General features: G+C 45.0%; 1 protein-coding gene across 2 annotated transcripts in view; it reads left to right on the top strand.

Annotated features, from left to right (window-relative positions):
* Window positions 1–20,062, top strand: part of LOC147884904 (uncharacterized) — a 45,913-nt gene extending 25,851 nt beyond the window's left edge. The window contains exons 6-8 of one of the 2 annotated variants that reach the window (XR_015543567.1): window positions 2,029–2,143; window positions 15,925–16,040; window positions 19,393–19,533. Coding sequence is in view for 1 of the 2 variants with exons in the window: in XM_087397743.1 (XP_087253869.1) it covers window positions 2,029–2,147; window positions 15,925–16,040; window positions 19,393–19,550 (393 nt within the window). In the remaining variant the exon portion in view is untranslated. Of the gene's footprint in view, window positions 1–2,028; window positions 2,148–15,924; window positions 16,041–19,392 lie in introns of both variants that reach the window. The other variant, XM_087397743.1, reaches the window with a different exon arrangement.
* The last annotated feature ends 647 nt before the right edge of the window (window positions 20,063–20,709 follow it).

Below are 20,709 nucleotides of genomic sequence, written 5' to 3'. Positions count from 1 at the left end.
CTTCACTATCATGCCCTTCAAAAGTTTGTTATTCATACCACTATCCTGATGGTATAGGTCTATTGGCGAGCTCGTGGCTCAAGCCTCTCTCCTCTCACATGCTCTGGATTGTCGTATTAATGTGACGATCCCCTCGTTCCCTCGTTCCCTCTTCTAGTCTTCTCCTCATCTCCTTGTGGTTCACAGCCGCGACATTGAAGCATTTTCTTGGGACAGATTATCCGATGATGATCATGATGATGGAGATGATTATTACTCTGATATGACTATGTAGCATTTGTCTTTTGTGTTTTGCATGGTGTTGATGCTGCATAGTAGCTCTACCCTTTCAACTTGCTTGTATCAGGTTTTCTCACAGTCTCATAGACCCATCGGTCTTTCGAAGACTTTAATAAACTTTCTTTCTTTCTTTTCTTTCTCTCTTCTCCGGTTGCTACTAGATACTCTTCCCTAGTTCGTATTGGTGAGCTTGCAGCTCAAGCCTCTCTCCTCTCACATGCTCTTTGATTCTCTGTGTATGATTTCTCCACATCTCCTTGGGGTTCTATCCCTTCTCTTGTTGTATTGTGGATACTCTTCCCTAGCTCCTATTGGTGATTGTAACATGCAACAGTTAATGATTGTACAATGCGCAGCAAGACCTTCTTTAAACCTTTGTGCGAAGTGATGCGTATGGACCATAGACAGATTAGGGTTACAGAGAGAATGTAGACAATACTAGATTGGTTGTGGGTCCTTGTACTTGTTGAGGGCCCCCTCCCCCAAGGAGAGAAGAATTTGCTTTATACTTGGAGAATTGCCACTGTGCAAGGCTCTTGAAGAGGCTTGTGCTATCCCCGGGCATGTAGTGGAGCTGCGTGAGTGAGAGAGATGAAGGGAAGACAGAATTCCAAGATATGGAGGTTGAGAGATCTATATGAAAGCTGAGAGAGATGGAGCTAAAGAGAGCTGTGAAAGGAGCTGTAAACTGTAAATGAAAGCTGCTGAAACAGGAACCCCAAACCTCTACTCCGAGCCGGCTATGGTGCTGCGTGGACACCTTCTTGGATCACCCTTAGGGACTGCTGAATGGTTGGCTGTCTTGCAGGGGATTTTTGAAGGGCTGAGGGCTGCACCGGGTTGAAGAGAGAGGCTGAACTGGAGGGGAGCTGAATGAGGAATGAGGGCAGCAGCCCCCCCTTTAAATAGGGGGTTGTGGGGTGAGCCAACCAGCTCCAAATGGGCCGACCAGCCAGTCCGCTGGTTGGCTGGCTGGTTGGGCTTACTTCCCCACCCTTTGCTGCCTAGGGAGGGGCACAGTGCAGCCTATAAAGGCAGCCCTTCCCCAGCCCATTCTTGATGGGGAGCTCACTTGGTCCAGCCCTATTGGGGCCCTTCTGGGCTCCTAACCTAGGCTGATACCTAAACCTAATTAAAACCCTAAGACGAAAACACTAACAAGGACTTGATTTCTGACTTGACCTAGGCTGAGAGACTGACCTATGTCGCTTGTGCCTTGGTCTTCGTGGTTATTGATTACGGTTGTCTTTGTGGCCTTGATGATGGTCAAGTAATGACAACCGTCATGAGTAGAAGACATCTGATCAAGTATTTGCCATAATTGAACTTAGCTCTGTACCCAATAGAATCTTGATGTCTATGAAGCATATCAAAGACCTACTTCTAGCGTCCTTCCATAGTTGCCAATCTTGCGGCATGCCTTGACTATTTAGGTAGATCCATCCATATGGGACTTCCCAAAAGGACTTTGCGGACTTGTGTTGCAAACAATCTTGTTGTGTCTGAGCCTATGTGTGTTTCACGAAGAAAGATTCTACATTGTAAATTTCTTGCAATTTAAAAATGTAATAATCAAGTTCCCCCCCCCCCCCCCCCCCCCCCCCCCCCCCCCGAAATTTGCATTTTGGCATTTGATGTGTACTTGAAAGCATGTCAAATGATATTTGTATCTCCCTTTGACATGGACATTTTCTCTATCTCAAGGTCATGGTTGGAGCTCCTTATTCCTAATTGGTAATATTTTCCCAGATAAGTGGTCAACGATTGTGGGGATGGGCTCGAGATCGTTTTGGATCTGCCTCCGCCTTTTTTGCACGTTTTTGGGTTTATAACTACTGCCCTCTTGTTTTCATGGAGGCCTCAGGCAAGTAAGCAAAATTTGCCCTTGATTTGACATTTTTGGTTAAAAGCACAAAAGATGTAGTTTTAGAAGACTTAATAGGAAGGGTGGATAATAGTTATAGATTCGTCAATGTGTATTTTAAACTGTATGTTTGACATTTTGGTGCAATGATGGCATACTAGCAGATTATATGCGTGAAACTTCTTTAGAAAAAAGGTAGGATAACCAAACACCTAGTATTAGTTTGCAAGATTTCAGTTGTGCATCAGTTAAGGTGAAAACTTATGCCTTTACATCAAATACAAATCATCCCTAGATGAATGCTACCCTTTAGACTGAGGCCATCAAGTATAACTCCCTTGCGCCTGCATGAATTGACTTACTTTATGGACCACATATGCTATGTCAGGTCTGATAGGAGCCAAATGGATTAGGATGCTCACAAGCTGTTTGCATAGAATTACATCCACTAAAGCTGAGCTGTCATAAGCTGCCAACTTATCACTACCATCCAGGAGAGTCTTTAGAGGCTTATAGTTTTACATGTGAATGTATTCAAAATCATGCACTAACTACCGGATATTTGCAAGAAGAGAACAAGCTTTCACATAAAATATAAAATGCAGTTCACAATCATTCAATTGCTGAAACCATGAAGAAAGATCGTGACTCAAGACTGTCAACTTTATTTAGGAAAACTCTCAACCAGGACATAAGACTACCTGCTCATGCTATCCAGCCTTTTTGCAGGTTTACAAGAAGGAGAGACTCGCTAAGGACTTCCTAAGACAGAGCAGCTGCTCTTTTCAGCAGTACATATTTTCTCTTCATTGGTTCCACCTCCTTTGTTTCCGTGCTTGCCTTAGTCTACAAGCATTTGACACTTTACCGGGTGGAAGAGGCGGTAAATTTTTGATTCTTCACTATACGAGACGAAGATACACCTCTTGCTCTTGGAATCTAGCTCTGTCCTTTTATAGTTATGCACATGTACGAAAGCATTAGAACCGAAAATAATTAAATGAGAAATAGTCGCTTTCTTATTATAGTATGCTTCCTATGGGGTGTTGTCTTCAATGGCTTTGGTCGTGGGCTTGTTGAGAATGTGAACAGTGGTGTTCACCCAATAAGCTTTAGAGAGGTTCTTCCCTCTCAACATGGTCAAACTCATATTCGTAATTGTTTGGTGCTTCCATTCAGCAACACCATTTTCTAAGATGTGTGGGCTGTGGTAAGTTGGCGCTTGATTCCGTGCTTCCTGCAGAAAGTATTGAACTCAGAGGAGGTGACCCCCCCCCCCCCTCGCCACTTCCCCCTCAGTGTGGAAAGCTTTGACATCCTTCCCTGCCTCCTTTTCTACCTTGGACTTCTATTCTTTGAATTTCTCGAAAGCTTGAGATTTCTTAGTTAGGCAGTAAACCCAAGTCATACTATTGAAATCATCAATGAATAGCAAAGAGTAACGCGAGCCTACAAATGAGTTTGTTGACATGGGCCTGCATATGTCAGGATGAACCAGCTCTAGTGGTCCCTTGCCCCTTGATGTTACCTCATATGGGAATCTCTCTTGGTGTTGCTTGCCCTCCAAGCAAGCTTTGCAGACTATGTTCGTGCCTGTAATTGGTGGAAGTCCATCCACCATGTTTGACTTTTGCATTTCTGTAAGATTGCCATAGTTGACATGTCCAAATCTCTCATGCCACAACTTCGAGCGTCCGTGGTCCCCATGTACAAGTAAGGCATGTAACTGGTATAACCCATTCTCCTCGACTCCTTGGGCCACCACCTGTCCATTCTCCTTGGAGCTGACGTAACCTCTCCGTTTTCGAAGAGTATTAACATCTTGTGCTTGTCCATCTGACTCGTTGAGAACAAATTTTTGCAAAGATTCAGCACATAAAGCACACTGGAAATTACCTTTTCTTCTCCCGTGGTTGTGATGAATGCTATACTACATGGCTGTCCCCTACTATAAACTGATGAGTACCTTCCATGGTCTTGAACCACTCTCTTTTGTTGGACATGTGTTTCGAAGCCCCGCTGTCCACATACCAACCTTCCTTGCCCTCGCTTCTTGCATAAGCAGAGCAATGCTCACCGGTAGTGACATTTGCTGAATCTGTCTTTGGATCTCCTTGTTCTTGGACTTCCACTTCCACTCTAAGTCTACCTTCTTCTTTCGGCATTCCTTTGCGTAGTGACCAAGCTTCTCGCAGTAGAAGCATTTCACCTCCTTCTTCTTCTTCGCTATGTCCTCTACTTTGCCACCCTTGGAGTCCTTAGACTTACCCTTGCCGGGTTTGTCTTTGCCAGAAGTGCTTTGTTGTCACGGGGACGTGGTGGTGATGGTGAAATGTCTAAACTAACTGTCACTGAATTTGGCCTAGGGTACTAGGCTAGGGGCCTTAGTAAATGCCCAAAAGGTACCTATGATTTTATGTGCAATAAGTGCAACTCCTGGTGCTATTAGAGTGGTTCCAATTTCTAAGGTCATTGGTTTGGTTCAGTGGGGTCATCCTTTAAAAATCGACCCCCTAGAGATCCTACAAAATAGGGTCATTGGTTCCTTTGCATTAGGGTCATGGTGTACCATCTGATCCCCTAGGGACATTAAAAAATCCCACGCCTCATTTTGCCTATGTGTTTGCTGGTGGCCTATCTGCTTGCCTTGTGTCACCTGTGGAAGCCCCTGGAGCCCTTCCTTGGCTTTCCTTCTTGATTTGAGACTTCACCCCTACCAGGGGCAGCTTCATTCCTAGATGGTGGATTTCTGCAGCTCTCCCTTTGCTTGCTGAACTGGAATTTCATGCTTTCTTCGCGATAGTTTTCCTCCCCTTGGTGCTCTCTGTTGCCGGCATGCTTCTGGGACCTGGATGCCTTCATTCTGGGCCACTTTTGAAGATGTTTCCGACTTTCTTCGCGACGGAAGTTCTTCTTTTCTGCATCTGAATCCATATTCATGGGCGCCTCTCTTCCTGCTCTTGCTTGGTGCAAGCCGCACTGAAAACGGAGGTGTTTGTGGGCTGTAAACTGTGTTTTGGTGGACGCATTCTTGGCTGATTTGATATAGCTTGCTGGACGCACTCCTTTCTGATCTTTTTTGGTGCTGGAAGACACTCATGGGCAGCTCCCTCCTACCAGAGTTTGCTGTCCGCTTCTCATCCTACTTCTGGAGCTGTTTCGGGCTGAAAGAGGCTCTTGCTGTTGGCTGAATTCTCATATGATCCTCATCAAATCATCCAGAGGAGTCCCTGGGCAGCTTGAGTAGAGAACGCAGTTGCTGATTTTGGTACAGCCATCCATTGCGTTTGGATATGGAGCATATCAGGCTTGGTTATGATGTAGACTCAGAGTCTGACCTAGAGCCACAGATAAGGGGAGCACAACCCGGAATAAGAGTGCAAAATGTAGCCCATGAAGGGCAGAATGTTCAAGTTGATGCATTGGGGAAGCCAGCTCCACAAATGCAAAATCCTGTGGGTACAGTTGCATTGGGTGTTGACCCAAGTGTACAGGCAATTGCTATGGTAGTAATGAAAGCACAGATGGCTTCTGTGTTTCAAGTTTTGACTCAGGTCACTCAGAGCTTTGCGGAGATTGTGCATAATCCAGCTTTGATGCCAAGGGCAGAGGCACAACCCATTTAAGGTCCACAGATGCTTGTGGGCCTAGCCACTACCAGAGCCACCGACACCAGCGGTACAGCCACTTTCAGAGCCACTGACACCAGTGGTAGAGCCACTTGCAGTGCCACAAAGGCAGGGACCAAATGGGAGTGAGCATGGTAGCAATGCTCAGAATGTGCAGCAAGGGCAGCAAGCCCAACCACAGTATGTGGTTCAGCCTACACACTTTGGAGGAGGATCCATATTTCAGGCCATGACCTCACAGCCAGCCCCAAATTCTTTGTATGCTAATGTGGGGATACAACCTAGATTGCAGGGAGGCAGCCCTATGATGTCACGCACTCAGCCAGTACCACTTGGCCTCCAAACCCAATTGTGGGGGGTGTTCTTCAAGCTCCTGAAGGACCCCAAGGACAGCAGCCACTTTATTTGCAGCCCCCTGGCTATGATCAGCTGGAGCCCAGGGTCAAGATGAAGGATTACAAGGAAGGGGGGGCAGCAGTGAAGTTTGAGACCTTCAATGGTCATGCAGATAGAATGAAGGCTCTTACTTTCTTGCAGCAATTTTGGCTTTTGCTGGAGGGTACTTCAGAGAGTCTTTGAAAATCAGGAAGGCAGCCACATTCCTTAAGGGAAATGCCATGCAGTGGTGGTCTAACCTTCTCCTTCAGGGCCAAACACTTGCTACATGGGTTGAATTTAAAAAGGCATTCTCAGCCGCATGGCTCACCACTACTTTTGAAGTAGATCTCATGACTCAGTGGCATAACTTGAATGCTAGGGAATGCAGGAATCTTGAAGTTTACAACAAGAAGTTTTGGGATGCGCTTCTACCTGTGAGCTCTTACAGAACCGTCCCCATTTCAGAGCAAGCTGAAAAGTATTGTTGTGGTCTTCCCAAAGAGTTGAGGGACTATTGTACCAAGACACATTTCCAGCATGTCACAGTTGATAGAGAATGCCAACAGAGCTTACTCACTCATGGAGGGCAGAGCCTCAAGTTTCAAAAGCAACTTCAAGTAGGAGCCAAAGAAACCACAGCAAGCTAGAAAAGTCCCTCTTAAATCAAAGTTTGTGGCAGGACCAAGGAGAAAACAACAGCCCTCTTCTTTCACTTTTGAAGAGAGGAACAAGTTGTTTACTGAAGGGAGATGTTTTCTCTGCAAAGAGATGGGTCATAGACTCATAGGGCAGCAGGTTGTCCTAACAAGAAGAGGAAAGAACCTGCAGCAACTCGGGCTGACATTAATCAAGGCAATAGAGAGGACCCCAGAGGCTAGAAGCCCAAGCCAGGTGCTGGCCATATACTTGACATTATTGGGGGTGAGCATGATGAGAAGAAGACAGAGATGTGCATAGCATGGGGCAAGCTACAGGATCAGCATTGTCTGTACTTCTTTGACTCAGGAGCCAAAGCGAATTTCATTACTCCTGAACTTGCAGCTCAGTTGGGCCTTTGACCTGAGGAGATTGTTCCTCTTTGTGAGGCCAACATGGCTAATACGGAGCTCAGTACCCTTGTCACTCCTATCATAGGGAAGCTACGGATTCACGTTCAGGGATATGTGGACTATGAGGATTTCTATGTGATGCCTTTACCTGAGTGTGATGTTTTGCTGGGGATGCCTTGGATGTACCGTGTGCATGCTATCATAGATACACATGATAAGAAGCTTACCTTGACTTATAGGGGTAAAACCCAAGTCATAGATGTAAACTCCAAGGGAGAATCAGTCCCAGTTGTATCCGCTTCGGCAATTTCTTCTATAATGAAAAAGCATCTTTCAGCGTATTTGATATTTGTCAAAGAAAAAGAACCAGATGAGGATAACTCTGATTTTTCCAAGCTGGAAAAACGGCAAACTGAGTTTTTATTTTAGTTTCAAGATTGTTTTCAAATGAACTCCCAGAGGAGTTACCTCCTGAGAGGCAAGACGATCATACCATTGATATCATTCTTGGCAGTTCTCCACCTAACCGACCACCATATAGGGTGAGTGCGGCACAGCAGGAGGAGATCATGTGTCAGGTGAATGAATTGTTACAGAAGGGGCTGATTCAGCCAAGCTCTTCTCCATATTGTTCTCCCGTCCTACTTGTGCAGAAGAAGGATGGATCTTGGAGAATGTGTATTGACTATAGGGCTTTGAATAAGATCTCAATCAAGAATCGATTTCCTATTCCACGCATTGATGATATCTTGGATCGATTAGAGGGATCAGCCATCTTCAGTCGCATTGACTTGAAGAGTGGTTACCATCAGATACGAATCAGGCCCAAAGATGTACATAAGACTGCCTTTAGGACCACTTTTGGGCTTTATGAGTTTCTTGTCATGCCATTTGGTTTGCTGATGCTCTTGCTACCTTCAATCGTATGATGATGGATCGCATTTTTAGAGAGCACATGAAGTTTGTGGGTACATTCTTTGATGACATTATTGTGCACTCGAAAGATGAAGAGGAGCATAGACAACACTTGGCAGTTGTATTTGCAGAACTCAAGAAACACAACTTGTTGGTCAACACAAAGAAGAGTGAGTTCTTCATGCCAGAGATACATTTCTTGGGACACATCATCTCACGAGATGGAGTGAGGATGGACCCTGCCAAGATAGAGGCAATCAAGAATTGGCCTCCATTGAACAACCTACATGAAGTTTGTAGTTTTCTTGGCTTGTGCTCATACTACAAGTGCTTCATTCGCTATTTTGCTGAGATAGCTTCACCCTTACATGCTTTGCAGAAGAAGGCAGTGCCTTTCCGTTGGGGGAAGAAAGAAATTGCAGCATTCAATGAGCTGAAAGAAAATCTATGCTCTGATCTTGTCATCATTTTGCCAGATTTGCGAAAGCCTTTTGTTCTTCAATGTGATGCAAGCGGCAATAGTGTTGGTGGAGTCCTTATGCAGGAAGGAAGAGTGGTTGCATATGAGAGCAGGCTGCTCCGAGATGCTGAACAAAACATGAAATATGAGCAAGAGTTGGTAGCTGTAATTCATGCTCTTACTGTGTGGAAGCACTATCTTTTAGGTGCTGATTTTTATGTGCAAACTGATCATCAATCGCTGTGATACTTTCTCACTCAGAGAAAGTTATCAGAAAAGCACATGAGATGGGCAAACTTCCTTTCCATTTTTCATTTTCAGATTGTACATGTGGCTGGAAAGAAAAATATAGTGGCTGATGCACTTTCCAGAAGGTCACGTACGGAAGCTACGTCCAAGAAACCATAGGTATCCAATGCTTATCACAATGAGCTTGATGCCATGAAGGAGCAGTATGCTATAGATGATGCTTTTGTACGTATTTATGATCAGCTTATGGAGGCAATAGGCATGATCATTACACACTTAAGGAGGGATTTATGATGATGCATGGAAAGTTGTGTGTAACACAGCCATTGAGGCATAAGGTGCTCATTGAAAGTCAGGCTTATGTCATCACTTGTAAAAAGGTGAAGTATGACAGGCAGAAACAGCCCGGTTTACTTCAGCCTTTGCCTATACCAGATAGACCATGGCATAGTATCGCCATGGATTTTGTTTTTGATCTCCCTCGCACTCCTTCTGGTCATGATGGCATTTGGACCATAATTTGCAGATTCATCAAGATGGCTGATTTCATTCCAGTAAGGAAGACGATTACTTTAGAGCAGATGGCAAAGGAGTTCTTAAAATCTGTTTTCAAGTATCATGGGATGCCTGAGTCTATCGTGAAGGATAGAGATCCACGGATGACCAGCATGTTCTGGAGAGGTTTGTTTGTAGACATGGGAACCTCACTGCTGTTTTCATCTTCTTATCATCCATAGTCTGATGGTCAATCAAAAGAGGCAAATTCTACAGCTTTGGATTTGCTCCGATGCTATGTGTCTGAGCACAAAACAAAGTGGGAACAATACTTGCCACTGATTGAGTATGCATACAACAATATAGTGCACTCTTCCACAGGTAAGGCACTGTTTGAAATAGTGGAAGGAGCGAGAAAGGTTCCTCCTATCTTGCATACGAAGGAGGTGGTTTTTGTGGCAGATAAGTATGTGGAGGACTTGCAGGCAGCCTATGAAAAGGTTAAGTATGCCCTCCAACGCAGCCAAGATAAGCAGAAAAGAGCTGCGGATAAGCATCGCAGGGACTTGGTTTTCACTGAAGGTGATTTAGTCTTGCTGTGTTTTCTTAAGGCACGCCTCAGGAACAAGAAAGGGAAGGTAAAGCTGTACACCAAGCTGAATATGAGGTACTACGGCCCCTTTCAAGTTCTTGAGAAGATCAATGAGGTAGCTTACAGGCGGAAGTTACCTGAGCAGTGGACCATCCACAATGCTTTCCATGTTAGCTTGGAGAAGTGCCACGGGATATGCCAATTGAAGAGCAACCTGAAGTTGATGAGCAAGATGAGGTCTTGATTCTTGAGCAGATTGTGGCACATAAGGAACGGAAAGTTAATGGTAGAGTTGGCAGATTCACCTCAGATTTTACTGCTCTACCTTGAGGCATTTGGTCAATCATGCCGGTTCAGCAGAGCACACGTTTGGAGCATTACCGGATGCTCATGGGGGGGGTTGCACCTTCGCGCCCACAGAAAAGACAGGCTCACAAGATATCTAGAGGTCGCTTGGTGACACTGCAGTTTCACACGAGGCACTGATGTTGACAGTGTTTTTGCCGTGAGACTTCTATGATTAGTGATCATGACACTCCAGTTGGTTGATACACTGCCATACGGATGGATCTGTAGTCTTGCTGTATGTACATTGTATTTTTGGTACTTCATGTGATGTACTACTATTAATAGATTATGGGCTGGTTTATGCCTATTGTGACACCCTTTTCTATTTGCTGTAATTTTGCGACAACAAACAAGATAGTTTGTTGTTTCAAGAGGGGGGTATGTCACTCAGACGTGGTGGTGATGGTGAAATGTCTAAACTAATTGTCACTGAATTTGTCCTAGGGTACTAGGCTAGGGTTCTTAGTTAATGCCCAAAAGGTACCTATGATTTTATGTGCAATAAGTGCAACTTCTGGTGCTATTAGAGTGGTTCCAATTTCTAAGGTCATTGGTTTGGTTCAGTCGGGTCATCCTTTAAAAACAGGTCCCCTAGAGATCCTACAAAATAGGGTCATGGTATACCATCTGACCCCCTAGGGACATTAAAAAATCCCACGCCTCATTTTGCCTATGTGTCTGCTAGTGGCCTATTTGCTTGCCTTGTGTCACCTCTGGAAGCCCCTAGAGCCCTTCCTTGGCTTTCCTTCTTGATTTGAGACTTCACCCCTACCAGGGGCAGCTTCATTCCTAGATTGCGGATTTCTGCAGCTCTCCCTTTGCTTGCTGAACTGGAATTTCATGCTTTCTTCGCGACAGTTCTCCTCCCCTTGGTGCCCTTTGTTGCTGGCATGCTTCTGGGACTTGGACGTCTTCATTCTGGGCCACTTTTGAAGCTGTTTTTGACTTTCTTCATGATGGAGTTCTTCTTTTCTGCATCTGAAGCCATATTCATGGGCGCCTCTCTTCCTGCTCCTACCTCGTGCAAGGTGCACTGAAAACGGAGGTGTTTGTGGGCTGTAAACTGTGTTCTGGTGGACGCATTCTTGGCTGATTTGCTACAGCTTGCTGGACGCACTCCTCTCTGATCTTTTCTGGTGTTGGAAGACACTCGTGGGCAGCTCTCTCCTACCAGAGTTTGCTGTCCGCTTCTCATCCTACTTCTAGAGCTGTTTCGGGCTGAAACAGGCTCTTTTTGTTGGCTGAATTCTCATCTTCCTTTTACACTCTTTGCTATGGCCATTCCTACTGAGTTCCTGCTAGGTTGGATGCCTTGCCGTTGGCCCGGGAGAGGATTGGGGCACTGGTTGTGATACTCTCTTCCTGGGGGTGCAGTGGTTGGCCTTGGGCTCGGTAATGGCTTGGAAATGGGTAATGCATTGCTTGGCATGCTGTCAGACTGGTCTACTTGTGAATATGCATGTCTACTGAAAGGAACCAAGGTAATAGCACTGGGAGTTGGTCACTAGCATAGCCATGGGTTGGCGTAGTACTGGGTTGCACCTGCGGGTGAGCTCTTGAAGGGAGTCCCTTTGTATTTTGAGCTAACCAGATTAAATAAATACCGCAAGGGGTGCCAAGTGTTGGGGCCAACAGGTGTCACTCTCTATGTTTCTGAGTAGGGGCATTCTAGCCTCCCTTGTCTTGAATGGTTCCATGATGCTATGAAGTGAAGTTCTATGCTTTGAGATTTGTTTGTGGACAAAGGCAATCCTTTAAGTTGGCTGGCTGTATTTTCATTTTTGTGAGATAGTAGAGACAGATACACTGCCCTTAGTGATCTAAGGCTGGTTACATTTGTTGCCCTCCTTGTTGTACGACTTTCCTGAGTCTCCTCCTGCATCAATAACTTCTTCAAACGTGGGAGGCTTGGTCCTTGTCTTGCTGTGACAGTCGTGACGAAACCCTTGAAGCTCCTCAGTGCTATCTGACGTGAATCCACTTTTTGACCAACGAAAGCTAGTTGATCTCTTACCACCTTGACCTTTGTCAAGTGGTCATGGATGGTATCTCCCTCATCCATGCTCATATTGTCTGGACGTGGTGTCAGTCTCATATAAATTCTTCAGATGGCCCACGCCTCCATTGACGAATCTGCCATGTAGATGTGAGGAAGAATAGCATCCGTTCTCATCCCTATGATTAATGGCAAGGGCTTGGGCATCTTTTTCCTCCCTTGCTTCGAGTTCATTTGTGTCTACGGTCACTAGGATCCTCCCCTTCTTGTCCAGACTAGGCTAGTACATCCTCCGGCTTGACATCTTAGCCCCGATCTTAGCAAAGCTATTCAATGAAGCAATTTGCCTTGGCTTTCAACACGCATGGACACTTAACACTATCACACCTATTCACAAGGCAGGGGATCCCTTGAGTCTGTAAAACTACAGTACCATTATGATTGAAGATGTCATGCCCAAGATTTATGCATTAGTACTTGACATAGAGGTCAGCCGGTTTGCAGAGATGCAAGGACTCAGAGTAGAGGGACAGGTAGGATTCCGGCATGACCACGGGACCATGGATCACGTTCTCACACTCAAGAGTGTCATAGAGGAGGCCAGGTCATAGAAGTAGGTGTATTATTGCTTTGTGGACTTCTGCAAAGCCTTTGACTGTCCCACGGGCCTGCCTCATCACGCGTTTGCAGGAGTTGGGGTATGACCCGGAGATAACATGGCCTGTTATGGCGCTTTATGAGAGAGTATAAGGCCAAGTTCGGACAGGGGCCTAGTGGACAAAGGAGATTATGAGCACCATCGGGGTCAAACAAGGTTGTCCACTTGTTTGGCTTCTACATAGATGGGGGCACTAGGGGCGGCTGGCTGCTCTCTCGTTGGCACTCTGATTCAGATCCTCTTGTATGCAGATGACGCAATACTGATGCCCTCCTTCGTCGAGGGCCTTCATGATATTTGGATGCATTGTAGGCTTTTTGTGCGTCACATGATTTGAAGGTCAACCTTGGTAAGACCAAGGTTATGATCTTCAACACATCTTGAGCAGCCATGGATAAGGACCAATTCACATTCGATAGGTCAGCGCTTGAGATTGTCTCCTCATACACTTACCTGGGTGTTGTCTTCTATGGGCCAATTTTCACGATGAGACCAGCGATGCCGACTGGAGAGACAATGCTTCTACTCGCACTGAAGGACCCTCGAACCAAGGCTCTTCTCTTTGATTCCTTGCGCTCGAGTAGAGCGACTATAGATTCTCTTGCTCTTATGGATGATCTGAGGCAAGCCATCATTGCCACATCATATGATTCAGGCCGAGTTTGGCACTTCTCCACTATAGTTAATTGTAGCATTTTAGACCATTACTTATCTACACGACGTTAGACAATATGGATCTTGCACATCGGGGCGACGTAAGCTGCCATGGCTGGCCCTGTCCTCGTCCATGGGCTTCATAGATTGAGGAGAGAGGTTGGTATGCATAGACTCATAGGTAGTTTGAGAGATTGAGGCTCCACTTGGACAGTCATTCGAGAGGATGATCTCCCACAGCTACACAGATTTAGGACTTGGTTGGAACAGAGAGAGCTTCCAATGAAGCTTAGCTTCTACAGAGACCACTGCCTACGCATCTCTGAGGAGTGCTTCATTGTCCCACCAGAGTACACTTGGATCCACTTACGACATTCATTGAGGATCTCTATCGTACAATTTCCAGCTCATTGCATCGACTCCGTATCGAGAGTGGATGACCTGAGAGAATACCCAAGGAGAGCCGCCTATGCATGTTATGTGATCGGTAGGAGGTTGAGTTAGAGGAGCATTTCGCACTCAGATGCCCCATATACTACAAGATCCGGGGTCGATGTCATTGTCATGTTAGGGGACGATTTCGAACCCCTCTCCAGGCTTCTCTCATATCCATTCATGAGGCAGTTCGACACAAAGAGTTTTTACTCAGGACACAGAGACAGACCTTGGGCTTACTGTCCAACTCGTCCCAGATCAAGATCATGGAGTTCTTTCAGTTGAACCACATGGACTGCATGGTCACAAATAGTAGGCGCAGCAGAGATCTAGAGCCTAAGTCGTGCCGTACTCGACACCGTTCGACATGCAGATCACACTAGGCGACCTCCTAGATCAAGATCACGGAGTTGTTTCAGTTGAACCACGTGGACCGCACGGTCACAGATAGTAGGCGCAATAGAGATCTGGAGCCTAAGTCGTGCCGTACTTGACAACGGACGGACACGCAGATCACACTAGGTGACTTCCCATCCATGTTCAGATCCAATCAGTGGGTAAAACAAAGTCAAAGATGAGCACAAGACAACCAGCAAAGGGCTGGACCAAAACTGAGAACTCCAGTAGGCTCACTCTTGGTCCACACTGCCTGGAGAGGCTTCAGTGGCTGATGGAAATGTGAGGGGTGAAGGGGGGTTTATATAGGGGGCTAGCAGCCCCTTGAAATGGCCGACCCCCTGGTGGCCTGGACCGACCAGCCATTTGGCTGGCTGGATGACCCCCCCGGGCAGCGTATATATAGGGCTGCCAGGGGGTTGTTACTGCCGCACCTTCAGGTGGTCATGGAGACCCTGATGCGCAGCCCATTACTGCCTGCTGCAGCCCATAGATGCCCCCCAAGATCCCTCTCCTCACAGTCATATTCCCCTCCATGTCCTCCTCATGTGGGGGCTCACAGGTGGGGACATTGATTTCCAACAATAACAGTAATAAGTGTTCAGCTACAAGGTTCAGCTTCTTTATGCTTCTGTATGGGTATTAGTGGAGATCACTGATAGTGGTTAGCCTTAAGAATGTTATAGTTAAGATAGCTGCTGATTTCTTGTGGGATATGCAAGGAGTGGGGTAGCAAGCTAAGGATAGTATCAGTAATGCTCAATATAAAGGATGATACTGTGCCAATCATTGTAGAACCATCAGTTCATAAGGAAGGCATGTGGGTGTATTTGTATTTTCCCAAGGATTCTAAAACTATGCATACCGAAAACTAGCAAGTTATCTTGTCGTTTTTGTAGTTTGTATTTGATCATAAAGAAGCTAAATGATGCTGCATAGAAGCTGCAATTCCCCTCCCCAAAAGAACGGATAGCTGATTTCTATGACTTGGCATTATGAGGTTAAACATATAGTGTCTGGTCTTATTCTTTTATGTTCCAATTCATCATGTACCCTAACCTATACTAAAGGAGTTTTGAGGGAATCATACATATGTGCATAGTTGGCTTAATATGTGAGGAGGTTTTTGAATCCTTTATCATTATTAGTGAGGTGGTCCTCGATACCCTTTGAGCATAAGCTCAGTGTTAACCCCATCAAAGGTATAAGGCCTGTCACCCTTATCCATTATGCTCTTATGAGGTTGGACCTATTTGTTGCAACACAACTATTGTAACAATTTCATCTTTTTAATCACATGCAAGCAATAAGGATTTTCTTGACACTTTTGTTCTTTGTTCTTTGGATCTATGATGTATTTTCAGACTCACAAAACTTGTACTTTCTTGGTAACTTGTGTATTTTGTTAAGAAGTTATTGTTTAAAATGTCTTTTAAAGATGAGTGTGTTTGGTCGAAGTGGTTGTTACATGGAGTAGAGGTTTTCCTTTGCAATACTAAATTGAGGTAATATGGGAATGCTATTCAGGAATCGTACCCCGGACAAACTCCATCCACCAGAGCGCAAAAGTTTAGAACTCGTTTGCAATGAGGCTCTTGTTAAAACGATCTCCATTGTGCAACCAAAATTTATAATTGGGATTGGTAAGTCCCATGTCTTTTTTCTTTTTGAATTTTAAAACGATCTCCATTGTGCAACCAAAATTTATCGTTTTTTTTTAAATTTGAATTTGTGCAACCTCTAGATAGTGCACCCATGAGCTCATTGTATTAGGTCTTTTTTAGTCTCATAGACCCTTTGGTCTGCCGAAGACTTTTAATAGACTTTTTTAGTCTCATAGACCCTTTGATCCTATTTTGTACGGGAGCATATGCCTTGGGACACTTGACGAGACTTGAGGCATAGCGGATTTCACGATGTCTGACATGACATAAGAGGTGAGTGTTCCTCTCACATATGATGGATAAGGTGATTTGGTCTTTTCGTAGAGGGGATCCCACCTTTGCATGGCTCTTATACGAAGGGAAGCCACCTATACCTATCACAGATCCAAATATTTGGCACACCGCACACCAACACAACATCCCTCTATGGCATCTTGGCTCTAGTGCCACCCGATATGTCTGCTCTCCTAGGCCCACCACTTGCATTCTATTCACTGCACAGAATGTGAAAGCTGCACTATGCTGGCTCCACAACAAGAGAGCCCAGGATCATGACGGGTTACGGGCATAGCAATTCGCACATGGAGAGGAGGTCTTGGCCTTGATCCTTGCACAGACGTCCAATCATGTCATACGTCATGGTTTCTTTCTTGCTTGGAGTACCACCAACTCTACTCCGGCCTCTAGCCCCTCTAGCTGCGCCCTTCTACCCCCGATTCTCTATCCTCTCCCTTCTACCCCTATTACTCTACCCTTGCCTTCCCTCACTGTTTCATAGGTCTCTTTCTAGCTGCCCAACCCCCCTTTTGCATTGATTATTCTTTTTTTCCCGGGTGGGGGGGGGGCTGTTTTACGGGGCCTCCGGTATGGGTTGTTTCCTGACCTAGATGCCCCTTGCAAAATAGAAAAGAGTTAATGATTCAACATTAATTCAAGATGAGAAAAGGAGAGAGAGAGAAAGACAATGAGAAAGTGAAGCACAAGAAAGATGACTAGGCTCACCAAAAGCAACTAAAGCTTTAGGATTTCAACAAATGTTTTGATCGCACAGCTGGCTCGGAGCCGATAGCATAGCAATCCACAAGAATTCAAACATCAGCAGCGCCTACCTCAACTATATTAGTAGGGTCTACATCAGCACCATCCACATTAGGATCTACATTAGTAGCATCTCTTGCTAATCCGGACTCATCACCGGATGCGCATCACTCATGTCGCCTTCGTTGCAGGTGACACACACAAACACACTTTACTCTCCATCCTTCGGTCCCCTCCTCTCCCTCTCAGTCAGCCATCCCTGGCTCCGATTGGAGTCACCTCACCATTGTCTCAATTATCCTCGTACCTTGCCTAGCTTACTCTCTCGCCACCTTTACCATTCAGCCCCGCCCTCCTACATTTGTACCACAGCCTTTTTAGTTTCAGATCCCTTGAGGACCCGAGTTCCCACAAGTCGATCCATCAGATGCCTTTCTCATGGATGCACATAGTATCGAGCATGAGAGGTGGAGTTGACTCGTTTCACCTTGGAGCAGGCTCACGTTATACAAGAGCAGGCCCGTGTTATACAGGAGCAGGCTGGGCTTATTCAAGGGCTCAGACATGACATTTTGCAGCTCCGGGAGGAGGTCACCGCCTTACATACAGCCCCAAGGAGTGCACCAGTGGTAGAGGCACAGATTGCCGTCATGCAATCTATAATCAAGGAGACATCTAGATGGGTGGGACGTGGCCAAGCGGAACTTGCGAAGGCAACAATCTTGGCCACTCTCACGGAGTAGTAGCAGTAGAGGGCTAGTAGGGGATTCCTAGGGAGCATCGCTTATGCATATTGTGTGACTGTCAGGAGGTCGAGTCGGAGGAGCATTTTATTTTCAGGTGCCCAGTGTACTACGAGATCTGAGGTCGCTACCACTACCTCTTCAAAGATAGCTCCGGGATCCTTTCTAGATTCCTCACCTACCCAGATCAGAGATGCCTCGCGGCCTTTATTCACGAGGGGGTCTGACATAGAGAGTACTTACTCAGGCGACGGGGCTTGGCCACATCATCAAACACCTCTCAGAGTAGGATCACAGAGTTCTTCCCATCGAGTGACATTGATCGTCCAGTCTCTAGCCACAGACGTGATAGAGACCCTGACCTGACGATCGTAGCACGACACACGAGACATCAAGGGGACAGATCAATCTGGGGGACCTCCCGTCATTGTTTAGACCCGAGATACGTCCCTCGGGAGTCACGGTGGCTTTGGTCTTGCGTCGAGCCTCGTCTAGGAGACCGAGATGCACAGCATCCCTTGATGGGCACCAGCGCCCCATCACCGGCTATGCACCAACTAGGGCGACATGACATATGGAGGATTCCTCTCCGCTCCAATCCTTTTCTTTTCATTGTTACATCCAGATGTATTTGATTTGATTATGTATGATTAGACTTAGGATTCATTATGGGTGATGATGCTCGTTTCAATAGCTCCACCCTTACTGTGATTTGTATCAGGTTTTCTTTCAGTCTCATAGACCCATCGGTCTTCCGAAGACTCTAATAAAATTTCTTTCTTTCTTTCTCTCTCTCTCTCTCTCTCTCTCTCTCTCTCTCTCTTCAAGGCATCTGAACAACCTTTTCGAGCAGCCACCCAAACAAATTGAATCACACCCAAGGAAGTACTAGAGTATAGTAAGAAGATCATATAACTTGGTCAGATCAGCCAGATCAGCCATTAACTCATAAACATTCTGGTTGCAATCATGATTGTACTTTTTGATGTGATTTGGAGGGGTATCATAAAATGGCAGTTGTAACTCGGAGGTGTCTTTGGCTGTCCCGTAGATCTTGTTGGGGCATATGACAATATCTTGAATCCTCGTAGGACCTTCATTACAATCTTTTCCATGCTCGTTGATACTGTGGGATTCAGTTGCCCATGTAGTTGTTGCAGTGCACTCGCCAATTTGTTGAAGGCTATCAGCAGAGTGGTGATGGCTACGTTGTACAGTTTTAAATAAACTAAGGTTTAGGCCCAAATTGGTCACTGAAACCTGTTCTTGACACCTCGGTCACAGAGCAGAAATGCAAAAGTTGGATTGAAATTTAAATTGTCAATAATCAACACTTTGGGAAGTGATAATGTGAATCAATAAACTTGAGTTTTCTTCAAGTTTTCTGTTTTTGTATTTTTTATTGTCTCTTCCGTCAACACTCGTGTTATGCCATGTACAATATGATGATTGATTATGAATGATGTCTGCCAAGCCTGATGTAATATATTGAGCAAGTGAGATTTTTGGTGTGAAGAATTTTTGTGTGTAATGTGGGGGCTTGTGTTCAGGTAAGTACGCTACGGACAAGATTCAGAATTGTGGCATCACAGGAGTAAAAATAGGAAGCATCATGCATCCAAGTCCAGCAAATCCGCAGGCCAACAAAGGTTGGTCCAAAATAATTGAAGCACAGTTGACTGAGCTAGGGGTTATTTTTGAAAAATAATCGTAGTAGAAGTGAATTTTATGGTAGCCAAGGTTTGGATTTTGATAGCCAAATGCTCTTAAAACAAATGCTATCAAGCTTTGCTTTCCAAAATATGAAGGGCTACAAAAAAAATTCGTCAAAATTCTTTCGGGAAGGCAAATCAAGAAGGCGTTTGTCTACTCAAAAGATTCTCTTGTATGCCGTAGAAATCCAAATGCTTAGGAGAATGAAATGTATAATATTTCTTAAATGATATGACTTCTGCTTTGTGGCATGAAGTTCCTTAAATAATCATAGATCCATGCATATTCTATATAGGCCTTGTCCTCCCATACCCTAAAATTTGGACAAGGGTAGTAATATAATACATATTGAGTTGGTACTCCGGGCCTCACACAGTGTTCACCCATGAATAATACATGTACTTCAAGAAATCTCATGTCCTTTGCTTGGTTCACAATTTGATGGACTAGAACCTTAGTGCATAACTTGATGGACTATGGAATTGACCAATTTCATCCCAAGATTGTGTGGCTTGGTGGGATCAAGCTTTTCCTTTAAAGAGATTGATAAATGTAGACCTTTTGTCATTGTCAATTGGGAGGGGAATTTTAAATTGTATCTATAAGTTTTTGCAAGAGTCCCCACTTAAAATTTTTTGCCTATGTAAATTCCTTTTCTTCTTGCATTTAAAATGCTACATTTATGTATCATGATTGCAAAACCTACCAAGGCTAGTGTTCATGCATTGCCACTATGTGTTTGTCCACTTATAGTAAGGTGTGAGCTACATTGTATCACTTTGATTATGAGTTTTGTACTTCATTGATTCATATTAAATATTTAACATGGTATCAAAGGGAGAATCTTTTGTAAAAAATGTTATTGCTAAAAAGTCTGTCCTTGTAAAGCGTGAGGATGGAGATGGATAGTGTGGGAGATTCCTCCACAGGTAGACTAGGTAGTGTTGCTTGTGCACGTGGAGTTGTTGCTAGCAATCCAATTGTTTCTTTTGATGAAATAGAGAATAAGACAAGGACAAGTGGCCACCACGACAGTGACTTATGGATTTCGGAAGTGGAGAAAGGGAGGGTCTTGGGCTATTAGTAAATAGCTTTTTTGGAAAGTTGATGGTTTTCGCTTTAGTCCAAAAGGAAGTCCAAGTGGGGCTAACGAA

This window comes from Dipteris shenzhenensis, chromosome 26, assembly GCF_047967505.1.
Source record: "Dipteris shenzhenensis isolate YYH24624 ecotype China chromosome 26, Dip_SZ_1.0, whole genome shotgun sequence".
NCBI lineage: Eukaryota > Viridiplantae > Streptophyta > Polypodiopsida > Gleicheniales > Dipteridaceae > Dipteris > Dipteris shenzhenensis.
This window is presented reverse-complemented; position numbering and strand designations above follow the sequence as displayed.